The sequence below is a fragment of the Mirounga leonina genome, unplaced genomic scaffold (assembly GCF_011800145.1).
Source record: "Mirounga leonina isolate KUSES-001 unplaced genomic scaffold, KU_Mleo_1.0 Mir_99, whole genome shotgun sequence".
Taxonomy (NCBI): domain Eukaryota; kingdom Metazoa; phylum Chordata; class Mammalia; order Carnivora; family Phocidae; genus Mirounga; species Mirounga leonina.
The window spans coordinates 3,173,835-3,188,172 of NW_023270971.1; the positions used below are offsets into that span (position 1 = coordinate 3,173,835).

The 14,338-nt window shown below is 37.1% G+C and overlaps 1 protein-coding gene across 1 annotated transcript in view; it reads left to right on the forward strand.

Annotated features, from left to right (window-relative positions):
• Positions 1–7,317, forward strand: part of LOC118006809 (NADH dehydrogenase [ubiquinone] iron-sulfur protein 4, mitochondrial) — a 117,362-nt gene extending 110,045 nt beyond the window's left edge. The window contains exon 5 of the mRNA XM_034999610.1: positions 7,098–7,317. Coding sequence (XP_034855501.1) covers positions 7,098–7,201 — 104 coding nt within the window. The 3' untranslated portion in view covers positions 7,202–7,317. The remainder of the gene's footprint in view (positions 1–7,097) is intronic.
• The last annotated feature ends 7,021 nt before the right edge of the window (positions 7,318–14,338 follow it).

A 14,338-nucleotide genomic window follows, 5' to 3' on the forward strand; every position in this document is an offset into this window, starting at 1 on the left:
ATGAGTACTGAAATACTGCTCCTAAGAAAAATACAAAGTTAGATTCTTTTGAGACTCTGATCGCAAAATTTTGTCAACCAATCAATACATACATAACCTTTTTTAAATGTGATTCTGTTCAAACGTTTAAAAACACCTTATTTAATGTTTATTGTTGATTCATGAACATTGAACTCATAGCCAGCAGCACTGTAACTTATGCCTGAATGAAGCTTATCTAACATATATTGGTACATCAGAGCCTTCTTGTCCTTAGGAACACTAGAAAGTGCTAGAGCACTACACTTGTGGGGCCATTTTAAACATCAAAATCATCAACAGGAAGCACAAAAATGCCCCTGTAAATGGACCACGAAAAGGACACTTGTTTACAGTATGCGATCTGAAACAAGAAAGCACAGAGCATTACCTTGCTTGACCTCAGCTGGGAACATGTACGTTGAGTGACTCAAATTTCCATTGCTCTGTGCATGTCACTAATGACCATGGAAGCATTGTGAATATTGATTTGGGGGTTACAGGTAAATTTTAGTGAACAGGCAAATTCACAAATACAGAATCCACACCTACATCTTACAGGGTTTCAAAATAACTCAAAGACCATAGTCAGGGCTGAGATCTGGTATGCCGTAGACACCATAATTTTCTGTTGAAGCCCCGATTTTTTTCTTCATCATTCTTTCTTCTCAATCCCCAGTCCAAGGTACTGGCTGTCTTTGTGGCCAGGGAAATGTTCAGCCTGACTCCTGAACTGCTGAGACTCCTGAGAGACAGACAGACATGCTGGGTGGGGAGAGAGATTTAGATTCCCCGTTGGAGGTCTGAAATAATTTTTCTCATAGAGATAATGTTATACATGGTGGCTTAGTCAGGTTCCTAGTGTATTATGGGTTAAATGGGATTTGGAAATCCCTATGCACAGACCACACCCAAACCAATTACATCAAAATCTCTTGAGAGTGATTTTTGGACCTTTACCACTGTTGTATAGTCTCTTTCTCTAGAAAAAAATGTGTTCTCAATTTCTAATGACTGATTTTCACATGTACTTTTGGAACACAAACCAGTTTATTTTGTGGCAAATTCTGAATAATGTGGTTCCAATTACTGCCTTGGAAATCAAAATAATACTGTATAGCAACTATATTATTTGAAAAGATAAAATTTAAGGGGCCCATTGACTATCACATCAAAGGTGGGATTTTTTTTTTTGAGGTGTTGCAGCTGTGGCAGGTGTGGGGTGTTACTAATCTTTCAGGTGCCTCACATTTTCACCTTATTTGCTTGTTTAAATAATTTTATGTAATTTTCGTGGAAAGAATTGCTTTGCCAATGTATCTCAACCTGTTATTTCTCCATAATATTTTCTAAAAGAAGATCTAAGATACTTTCAAATTAATCTGAACCTCCTCCCCCTGCCAAATACTAGGTGCTTGGGAATTTCAAAGTAGAGGGACTTCTAAAATGAAATTCCTCAAAGACTATCACAGCCCCCAACCCCCTTTAAATTATATTTTAAAAGTTTATGCTTTGCTTTTACCCAGGCATAATATGGGTGCACAGCCTGGTGAAAACCCTTGAAACCTTCCAAGTATCCACATACCTTGCTGTGGCTTCCCAAAGCCTTTTCTATTCTGATCCCATACCTCTGTTAGCAGCAACTGCGAGTTATGTCATTTTGTGCCAAATTATGCAGTGCTTCTCGATTTGTACACAGATGGACAGTAGGAAAAACCATTAAACTATTCACTTCTGAACTAATGTCAGGGTTTGAGATTAGATTATTACAGGAGAAAGACATTTTATAGGACTTGGACCAAGGTTACTAGAGGTAACATTTCACAAGCAATAAAAGCACTGATGAACATTTCTCTGTATTTTGCCTTACTGAACCATAAATAAAATGGTTCTGTAAATAAAAATGAATGGAATTAATTTTCTGTCTCATACATAGAATTCACAAGTTAATTGTCATGATCTGGTTTTGTTCAGAGACCTTTTGTGGATGTATTTTGGTCTTTAATTTTGGGTTTTGGGCTTTTTTGGGCGCATTTGAAAGATTATACCAAACATTCATATCATAGGAAGTAGAATATCTCAACCACAGTCTGGAGATCAACAAAATAAATGGGCATCTTTCCAAAAAAGAAATTGAGCATGAGCTATTACAGGTCACATTTTAAGTTTACTACAGTATTTGCCAGAGGTACTTCTCTGATACTAGGGCTTAAAGATCAAAATATCTTTGTGAAAGCATTCCAGTGTGTGAAACAGCAAAGGGAGTCAGCTTCTCATCATTTAGGTGCTGGTGGTTGGATTTGTGGTTAATCCGTGCCATATGGCTGCTCTCCTCAGTGGGATGTGACGGCAGCCCTAGGAGCTTACCCCATTCCTGGGGCAGCTGCTTTGGACTCAGTTGCTTTGATCTTCTTCTGTTGCACAGCTGGGAAGAGTGAAGGCTGGTTTTCAGTGTCCTAATAGAACAACATATTGGGACCACTGTCATAGACTACACCTTGATTTTGTATAAGCGTTCTTCAGAGAATGCAAGTGTTTTCACTTCCATGATCTCATTCAGAAACTTGAGTTTTTAAAAAAGCTTAGTGTTGAAAATTCTTACAGCAACTTAACATTTCACAAAATTCCATTCTTAAATTTTTACATTCTATTTCTTGCAAGTTACATTATGTTCTTTCTTTTTAAGAACAACTTTCACATAGGAAGTAGAAAAGATAAGCACAGTTCATGTAACTTATCCATTAAGTACAAATGTTTAATGTCCTTTCAATTGTTGTTATTTTTATGGTTTATTTTGTCTTTTTAGCTAAAGCTCACTGCTTGCTCCAGTAGCCTTTATATTGCCACAATATTACAAAAAATAACTTGGGAAAGATTGTGGTATGAAGTATACTAGGACCAATAAAATCGTTTATCCACACATTGTAAGGTAAACACTTTGGAGAAGGATGCTTAGAAATGTGGTCAGATTCTTAAGAGTTCCCCCCAAAAGAGCAAATTTTCATCCCAGCATCAGTCCTACCTAGAAAAGTTTTCTCAGTGATGGATAGAAAATCCAAAAGGAGATTTATGTAGACCCTGAGTTGAGTTTCAGTCTCTTGTGAGTTCTCATTCTAATGAGATTATACCTCATACCCCTCTTTCCTTTTACTTAATCAGAGAAGTTATAAGTTGCTTGTGCAGGTTTGGGAGCAAAGTTGTTTCCCACAGAAAAATGTGAGGAAAAGAGATTCCCCCCCCCCCCCCCCCCCATACATCCTAATAATCATTGGTGGCTGTGGTAGAGCAATAATGTAGAGCTGGATACTGTTAGCAAATGCTAGTTTCTTCCATGTATGTTTTTGTTTTCCCAAGATGCTTTGCCCGTCCACATTCCAGTCCCTATGATAATTCTATTTATTGTTGTTACCACCATCAACAGCAACTATAATCTGGCTCACAATTCCCAAGAGCCAGGTCACTCCTTTGTTACCAGGAGAAAACCCAAACCAGTTGTTCTTTTATGTGTACAAAATCCCAGTCTTCTCACATTACAGTGACCCTGACAGCATTTTGAGACTACATGAGCAAAACATATAATAGAGCTATGTCTGCATTCTGACACAGTAAAAAAATTTTCTTCTCCCTGGTGATTGAAAGACAGATTAACCATGTAAATGAGAGTGATTATCAGGTATATGTTCATGTATAATACCAATTCCTAAATATGTCCAAGTACTTTATCATTTCTTCAGTTCCTCTTACAATGTTTTATTGGGCTGGAGAGTGTGTTGGGAAGCAGGGGTGAGGGAGCATAGGTTCTCTCACCCATCACTTGGCAAGAAGAGATCATGGAGGCCTTGGATAACTTACCAACAATCATTATAACCAGACATAGAATCTACACTAGAAACCTTTTCCTTTCTCCACAACCGGGGTGGGGGTGGATGGACATATGGCAGACATAGACTTAACTTTCCAGGCATTCTTGAAACAGTTATTTTCAACACATTTATAAAAATTAAGAGGGGGGGATTACAAAATCACAAAGATTGAAAGGAAATGGGTGAAATAGATAAAAATTGAAATTACAAGATGCTTTTAAAGAAATGCAGTTTTATTTTTGGGGTGGTTAGGTACATAGCTTTAAAGTCAGCCTTGGTTAAACCCTGACTTTGCCACTTAGCCATGTGGCTTTAGGCTGCTTATTTACCTTCTCTGTGCTTTATTTTTCCTAAATAATTAAATATAAAATTGGGGCATATAAAATGCCTACTTCATAAGCCAAGCAACCTATGATCTCAGTTTTAAAATTCTATAAAAAGGGGCGCCTGGGTGGCTCAGTTGGTTGAGTGACTGCCTTCGGCTCAGGTCATGATCCTGGAGTCCCTGGATCGAGTCCCGCATCGGGCTCCCTGCTCGGCGGGGAGCCTGCTTCTCCCTCTGACCCTCCCCCCTCTCATGTGCTCTCTATCTCTCTCATTCTCTCTGTCTCAAATAAATAAATAAAATCTTTAAAAAAATAAATAAATAAAATAAAATAAAATTCTATAAAAATACATTTAAAGCACTTAGCAGAGGGCTTAGAACATGCCTCAGGCTCTTTTCCCAGACATCCACACGGCTAACTCTGATCTCCTTCAGATCTTCAGTCAAATGTGACCTTCTTAAGGGGAGGGAGAGTTTCCCTGTGTACCCTCTCTAGAATGTTTTTTCTTTAGTGCTCATTAGCATAAAATATGTATTTTTAATCATAGGTATTGCTGTATTAGCATCTAGTATACCATGCATTTACTTATCAATTTCTTTTCTGCTAACTTGAAGAAGTTTGGGAATTTATTCACTGCTTTACCTCTGGTGTCTCAACAGTCCTTGACACAGAGTATGCAATCAATAATATTTATTAAATGAATAGCAAATGCTCAGTAAGTATTGCTATACCTGCTTTATTGAATTATTTTTTATAATTAACAGCATCATTTGCTGGTTAATGTAGGAAGTGCTTGAGAAGTTTATAATGTTAAAGTTATCATGTTCAGGTCACAGCATTAATTTGCTTACCAAAATTCCTTTCTGTATTTAATTTCAAAATTAGGGGTTTCAATGTGATGGAAATTTTATTTACTTTAATGCTTCACTTCATATAGAAGATGTGTTACCAGAAAGTTGCAAATCAAATTTGAGATAGAATAGCTTATTTATCAAGTGCTTGCTATAAACCACAAGAGACACAGTATTAGTTAAAGCAAAAGCTCCAGAATCAGATTCTTTGTTTAAATCCTGATTCTGTCCCTTTCTAGCCAAGTGAGCTTGTGCTAGTTAACCTCCACTCTGTGCCTCAGTTTCCTCAGTTACATAAAGGAAATAATTAATTCATATAAAGGTTTTAGAAAAGTACCTTTTTCATAGAACTCAATAAGTGATTGTTAAGTGCCAGGTATTTTCTAAGCAATTCACATGAATAAGCTTGTTTAATCCTCATGACAACCTATGAAGTAGGTACTATTCTTAGGCCTGTTAGTAAAGTTTTTGAAATGCAAATAGCCACTTGTTAATGTACTTATTTTATAGGTTCAGGTCCTCTTAAAGTAAGACATAACTTTCTGATTTTTTTTTTCCTGTTTTAATGGATTAGAAAGTACTCAAAACTTTACTCCGTTAAAGTAAGGTTATGTTTAAGCAAGTAAATTGAATCAATATTTTCTCTCCTGGATTCTGATGTTTCGTTTGTATTTTTAAACCATTTGTTTCATTTGCTTTCCTGCTTCTCAATTTCCTTATAGCACATAGACTTTCTTTGAAGATGGAGTTCTAGCAATGGAATTATTTCCTCTTTTTGGACACTAAAATAAGCAGTAGTAGCAGTATACTTTGATGACTTGATTTTTACAGGCTTCACTTTTGTGGCAAAATTGCATTCTAAGGGGCTAGTGAAATATAAGCTTTTGTGGCAGCAAATATTATACCCACCAAGAGGCACTAGAACTCATAACAATTCACAAGATCAAGAAGTTTACTTAATGAGACATGTAATAGTTTGGACATTTTATACATGACTGCATGATTCAGCAGCCATGGATCAAATGTTTCAAGATGAGTTATTTGAAGAAAGTCCTCAGATAGAATGATAAATTATAGGGATGGAAAATGAATCTTACGAAGAAAAGTAAAAGTTACAGAGGTTGCTTGGACTAGGGAATAGAACAATGACTTAATTATATCTTCAAGAAGGAGGATGTTGAAGGATTGTCCACCTTAGAAGAACTGAGGAACTGGACTTAAAGCAGAAGACATGGGCATGAATAAATCTAGTTTTCAAAATTATAAAACACTGAGAAGGGCATTGGAGAGAAGATACAAAGACTCCCAGAAGCAGACAGTTTAGGCCAGTAGTTCTCAAGCTTCTGTGCATAAAAATCTCTCAGGATCAATAGTTAACGTACAGATTCCCAAGCCCCTACCAGAAATTAGACCCAATGAGCCTTTGGTCAGGCCAAAGAATTTGCATTGTTATCAAGTACTTCCATGGGATTCTAAATAGATAGCCGTTGCTGAAAAAAGTTTTTGAATTTAATCAGTAGCCTGTCAAAGCCCAGAGAGCAGAACCAAATAATCTTTTAGGTCTACTCCGACTCTGTCATTTATATAGGTAACTGTACATAGATATGTACACATAACCATGTATGCTTTTCTGTATTGCTTTTAGCATGAGCCTTTAGAAAACAGTGAGACAGATTATATTGCTCAGTGTTCCCACTGCAGTTATTAAAGAAGACGCATATTAAACCACATAGAGAAATAGAAAATTTTACATGAATATGTAACCATCAGTAATTGAATAAGGAATATTGAGCAAGGAGAAGTCACATTATGGGTTACGCTCTTGAGATATAGTTAAATCATCTTCAGGCACTATTTTGGACCCCCTTGTCACACAGGATTATAAATAAGGGAAAATATTACTAAGTATTTATATTTCAGATGTGCTGGCATGTACTCCTCATGATAAATGAACATTAAATTTATGAAAGCTTCTGCTTGCTTTGCTCTTGAGGTATCCGCTCTAATTCTGTTTCTGTGGGTTTGTTTTTGTTTTCTAGGGTGGAGCTATGACATTGAAGAGAGGAAGATTCCAAAACCCAAGTCCAAGTCTTATGGTGCAAATTTTTCTTGGAACAAAAGAACAAGAGTATCCACAAAATAGGTTGGCACTGACTATATCTCTGTGCTTGATGGTGAATAAAGTCAGCTGTGCAGTATTTATAGTCCATGTATAATACATCTCTTAATCTCCTAATAAATTTGACCTTTAACCACAAATCCATTTTGTGGTGCCTATTTTAAATGTTTTTTGATGTCTCAAAGTGAACATGTTTCAGTTTCCTATTTATAGAGGAGATTTGAGGTGATCATACCTCTAGGAAGTTTCAGTACTTAAAATCTGTTAAAAGGAATGCTTGAAATCAGCTGCAACATTGAAGTTTTACACTTGATTCTTTATAGCCATTCTCAAATTAATAGTGTTTATAAATTACCGGCCATCATTATTATAACACTCTCTTAGAAATTCTTTTGTTTTATCTGAGGTTAGAGAAATTCAAGATTACATTGCAATCTAATAAACCCAAATCTCATTATTGAGGTTCTCTTCTTTTTAATTTTTTGGGGTTGGGAAGGAGAGGAAGAGGGAGAGAATCCTAAGCAGGCTTCACACCCAGCCCAACGTGGGGCTTGATCTCACAACCCTGAGATCACCACCTGAGCCGAAATCAAGAGTCAGACGTTTTAACTGACTGAGCCACCCAAGTGCCTCTGAAGTTCTCTTCTTTAATTAGAATTTTATATTCTCTAAGATTGAGTCTGAATCTGAATTAACTGTTCCATACTAAACTGCTCAGAAATTCAAATTCATGACTGTGAAGGGTTCAGATGAAGATTTTACATTCTTATGAATTGAAAGATTCCAAGAAAATAATCAGTTCGTTATTAGAGAACTTTTTGTATTCACTGTTGTTTTTGTAAAATAGACATAGATATATGTTCTTGTTATGTCTCTAATCACTTAGGTCATTCCATATGATGTATCAAGCACATACTCCTGTCAGTCTCTTCAGTAATCATTCTGTACACTAATCTTCATCATAATTCTGTTAGGTAAGCACTATTATTTCCCCCATTTTGCAAAGACATAAATCAAGGCCTGAAAGGACTAAATAACCTGCTCAAAATCACACAGATCCTAAGTGTCAAAGCTGGGAGTTGCACCCATGTCTGTCTTAACATCCCATACTTTTAATTACTTTAGTTATAGAAAAATAGGATTAATGGCAGATTTTTTCTTTGGATTACTAATAAATTCATTACAAAAGTTATATACTAATTATGTACTTCCTCACAATTACATTTCATAAAAACACTAATAGCACATTGACTTAGCCCAGCAAATAAAACACATCAAAGTGTAAATTTGTATATTGTTTTGAAGAGCAATCTCTTTTCAGAAACATTATGTATTCCATTTAATTCTAAAAATCCTCATCCTGACAAATAGCCCATAGATATACCCAGAGCCGAATGTACAAAGGTATTACAGAATAGTTTCTAATAGCTAATAAGTTGAAACAATCTAAATGTTTATTAAAAGAGGAATGTAGGGGCTCCTGGGTGGCTCAGTTCGTTAAGCAACTGCCTTTGGCTCAGGTCCTGATCCTGGGGTCCTGGGATCAAGCCTCACATCGGCCTCCCTGCTCAGTGGGGGGTCTGCTTCTCCCTCTCCCTCTGCCTGCTGCTTTGCCTACTTGTGCTCTCACTCTGTCAAATAAATAAAATCTTTAAAAAAAATATGTAAAAGAGGATATGTAGTTAAATGGAGTATTACACAGCTATTATAAAGAACAAGAAATATCTATGCGCTGTTTGGAATGATGTTCAGGATATATTGCTAACTAGAAAAATATAGGAATAGTAGATAACATCTGGGGGTGAGGTGCAGCAGCAGGTGCTCACAAATACATGCATCTAGAATATTTTGGGCAAGATACGTAAGAAACTAGTAACATGATTTTACCATTGACTCTGGGGGAGGAGAGTCTTGGGTCTTTCAACTTTTTTTAATTTTTAATTTTTAAATATTTAATTTATTTGACAGAACACAAGCGGGGGGGGGGGGGGGTGGCAGGAAGATGGAGAAGCAGGTTCCCCGACCAGCAGGGAGCCCAATGTGCGGCTCAACCCTAGGACCCTGGGATCATGACCCGAGTTGAAGGCAGATGCTCAACTATCTAAGCCACCCAGGCGCCCCTTTCAACTTTTTTTTTTTTTTTAAGATTTTATTTATTTGAGAGAGAGTGCATGGGGATGGGAATGGGTGAGTGGAAGGGGGGAGGGGCAGAGGGAGAGGAAGAAGTGGACTCCCCACTGAGCAGGGAGTCTGATGTGGGTCTGGACCGCAGGACCCTGGGATTAGGACCTGAGTGGAAAGCAGACAGTTAACCAACTAAGCCACCCAGGCACCCTGGGTCTTTCAACTTTTAATAGTGTTTGAATGTATCACTAAAAGGATGTATTATTTATATAATCAAATATACATAACTATAAATATTTATACACTACAGTTCATATCTTGCCATCTTAAGCTTGAAAATTATACATATTACTTTAATTAGAATTTTAGTTCAAGGGGCACCTGGGTGGCTCAGTTAAGTGGCTGCCTTTGGCTCAGGTGATAATTCCAGGGTCCTGGGATCAAGCTCCACATTGGGCTCCCTGCTCGGCAGGAAGCCTGCCTCTCTGCCTACTTGTGCTCTTTATAAAAAAATAAAATCTTTAAGAAAAATAAAAAGAATTTTAGTTCAAAGTAAGCTCTGCAAAATATTAAAATAGAGCTATCAAGAAATTCCAGAGGGGGCGCCTGGGTGGCTCAGTTGGTTAAGCGGCTGCCTTCGGCTCAGGTCATGATCCTGGGGTCTTGGGATCGAGCCCCACGCCGGGCTCCCTGCTCAGCGGAGAGCCTGCTTCTCCCTCTCCCTGCCACTCTGCCTACTTGTGCTATCTTTCTGTCGAATAAATAAATAAAATCTTTAAAAAAAAAAAAAAGAAGAAATTCCACAGATACTTAAAAAGTGTAAGTTTAAATTTCAGTTAAAAGAAACCTGTATGTATCCCGCACAGTAAAGGCAATACAAGCAAGTTTGCTTTCAAAAGAGATTTAGCGTTCCACCTTCACTTTGGCTTTTAATATAACATAGCACTCTATTTCTGTTACTCTGGTAGAACTAACTTCCTAGGCAACCTCCTGCACTGGCTGAAAAAATTCAGTATTGTTCTTTTCTTTTGTAATATCTGGTCCTTATTTGCATAATAAATTAATGCACCTCTCTTTCTGGGTTGTTTACATCTTCCTCATTACTGTATAGGTGCTGTCGATGCAGTGACTTTTATGTTCATATTTAGTATAATTTGTAATTTTATTTATTTCTGTAAGACTGGCATCAAAGGGCCCCCATTTGTTGTTTTTGAGATTTTTTCCTTTTGGGGTAAGTATGACAAATCTGAAAAGAGAGAATAACCTAGACGTCTCTCATTTTTATAATCTATGTCTTATGCTAAGGGATCCTGTATGTAAAAGAAAATTTACAAAAAAACAGTCTATCAATAGTCCTAAAGTGTACTATCAACACAAATTTGTCTTACTTTTTCCCACTATTTTAACTTAAAAGTTTTGGTGCTATCATTTTGATTGTGGATACCAAGCTATTGCCTTTATTGACTGAATCTGAACCCAAGTTACCTAGTTTTTGGTTGTAAACTGTAGTGACAAAAAGGTGATCTGTTCATTAACATAAGTTTTTACTTGATGACTACCATGTGCTATATACTACATTACACCCTGGGGTCACAGTGGAACAAGACTGACAGGGTCCCTGCTTTCATATTACGTGGAGACCTAAAGTGGGAGCTTATGTTCAGCAATTGCTAGTCATTTTGTGTGGGTAAAGATTGATTGAGGCTACTTGGGCTTGAATTCTGGTTCAACCACTTACTAACTCAATGATCCTTATAAAGTTAATTAAGTTTCTCTAAATCTCTGTTTGCTTATCTCCCAAACAGAGGTATTTACCTAATGGGATAGGTGAACATCAAATGATATAATCAGAGTAACTGCTTGCTGAGCACGTACTGTGTTATGTACAGGAAACTGTGCAACACATTGTGTGGGAATTCTTTCTCTTGTAGGAAGACATCTTTGAGCACTCCAGTCTTATATGTCTTAACAGAACTCACCTACAGGACAATTTGGTGCTTAGCATATATTGCTTTGTATTTTAAACTATGTTTTAGAATTCTTTAAAATATTTGTACTCTGGGGGCACCTGGATGGCTGAGTTGGTTGAGTGTCCAACTCTTGGTTTTGGCTCAGGTCACGATCTCAGGGTGGTCAGATCAAGCCCCAAGTGAGGCTCCACATTCAGCATGGAGTCTGCTTGAGATTCTTCCTCCCCCTCTGCTCCTCTCCCAGCTCTCTCTCTCTTTCAAATAAATAATTAAAATCTAATAAAATATTTGTACTGTGATTACGGAAGTGTTGCAAAAATACTTGGTCTAAAAAAGCTTCCAGGACAAAAAAAACTAAAAGAATTTGCAAACACCAAACCAGCCCTACAAGAAATATTGAAAGGGGTCCTCTAAACAAAGAGAGAGCCTTAAAGCAACACAGACCGGAAAGGAATAGAGACAATATACAGTAACAGTCACCTTACAGGCAATACAATGGCACTAAATTCATATCTTTCAATAGTTACCCTGAATGTAAATGGGCTAAATGACAAACGGTATCAGATTAGATAAAAAGACAAGACCCATCGATAGCTGTCTGCAAGAGACTCATTTTAGACCCAAAGACACCTCCAGATTGAAAGTGAGGGGGTGGAAAACCATTTACCATGCTAATGGACATCAAAAGAAAGCTGGGTTGGCAATCCTTATATCAGACAAATTAGATTTTAAACCAAAGACTATAATAAGAGATGAGGAAGGACACTACATCCTACTTAAAAGGTCTATTCCAACAAGACTTAGCAATTTAAAAAATCTATGCCCCTAATATGGAGGCAGCCAATTATATAAGCCAATTAATAACAAAAGCAAAGAAACACATCGACTACAATAATAGTAGGGGACTTTAACAACCCCCTCACTGAAATGGACAGATCATCTAAGCAAAAGATCAACAAGGAAATAAAGGCTTTAAATAACACACTGCACCAGATGGACTTCACAGATATATTCAGAACATTCCATCCCAAAGCAACAGAATACACATTCTTCTCTATCACCCATGAAACATTCTCCAGAATAGATCACATCCTACGTCACAAATCAGGTCTCAACTGATACCAAAAGATTGGGATCATTTCCTGCATATTTTCAGACCACAATGCTTTGAAACTAGAACTCAATCACAAGAGGAAATTTGGAAAGAACTCAAATACATGGAGGCTAAAGAGCATCCTACTAAAGAATGAATGGGTCAACCAGGAAATTAAAAAAATTCATGGAAACAAATGAAAATGAAAACAACTATTCAAAACCTTTGGCATGCAGCAAAGGCCGTCCTAAGAGGAAAGTATATAGCAATACAAGCCTTTCTCAAGAAACAAGAAAGGTCTCAAATACACAGCCTAACCCTACAACTAAAGGAGCTGGAGAAAGAACAGCAACTAAAGCCTAAACCCAGCAGGAGAAGAGCAATAAAGATCAGAGCAGAAATCAATGAACTAGAAACCAAAAGAAGAGTAGAACAAAGTAACGAAACTAGGAGCTGGTTCTTTGAAAGAATGAGATCGCTAAACCCCTGGCCAGACTTATCAAAAAGAAAAGAGAAAGGACCCAAATAAAATCATGAATGAAAGAAGACAGATCACAACCAACACCAAAGAAATACAAACAATTATAAGAACATATTATGAGCAACTGTATGCCAGCAAACTAGATAATCTGGAAGAAATGGATGCATTCCTAGATATGTATAAACTACCAAAACTGAACCAGGAAGAAATAAAAAACCTGAACCTACCCATAACCAGTAAGGAAATTGAAGCAGTCATCAAAAATCTCCCAACAAACAAGAGCCCAGGGCCAGATGGCTTCCCAGGGGAATTCTACCAAACATTTAAAGAAGAATTAATACCTATTCTTCTGAAGCTGTTTCAAAAAATAGAAATGGAAGGAAAACTTCCAAACTCATTTTATGAGGCCAGCATTACCTTGATCTCCAAACCAAAGACCCCATCAAAAAGGAGAATTACAGACCAATCTCCCTGATGAACACAGATGCAAAAATTCTCACCAAAATACTAGCCAGTAGGATCCAACAGTACATTAAAAGCATTATTCACCACGACCAAATGGGATTTATTCCTAGGCTGAAAGGTTGGTTCAACATCCGCAAATCAATCGATGTGATACAATATATTAATAAAGGAAAGAACAAGAGCCATATGATCCTCTCAATAGATGCAGAAAAAGCATTTGACAAAGTACAGCATCCTTTCTTGATTAAAACTCTTCACACTGTAGAGATAGAGGGTACATACCTCAATATCATAAAAGCCATCTATGAAAAACCCACAGCGAATGTCATTCTCAATGGGGAAAAACTAAGAGCTTTTCCCCTAAGGCAGGAACATGGCAGGGATGTCCACTATCACCACTGCTACTCAACATAGTACTAGAAGTCCTAGCCACAGCAATCAGACAACAAAAAGAAATAAAAGGCATCTGAATCGGCAAAGAAGTCGTCAAACTCTCACTCTTTGAAGATGATATGCTACTTTATGTGGAAAACCCAAAAGACTCCACCCCAAAACTGCTAGAACTCATCCAGGAATTCAGTAAAGTGGCAGGATATAAAATCAATGCACAAAAATCAGTTGCATTTCTATACACCAACAAGAAGACAGACGAAAGAGAAATTAAGGAGTAGATCTCATTTATAATTGCACCCAAAACCATAAGCTACCTAGGAATAAATCTAACCAAAGAGGCAAAGAATCTGTACTCCGAAAACTATAGAATACTCATCAAAGAAATTGAGGAAGACACAAAGAAATGGAAAAACGTTCCATGCTCATGGATTGGAAGAACAAATATTGTGAAAATGTCTAAGCTACCTAGAGCAATCTATACAATGCAATCCCTATGAAAATACTATCAACTTTTTTCAAAGAAATGGAACAAATAATCCTAAAATTTGTATGGAACCAGAAAAGACCCCGAATAGCCAGAGGAATGTTGAAAAGCAAAGCTGGAGGCATTACAATTCAGGACTTGAAGCTCTATT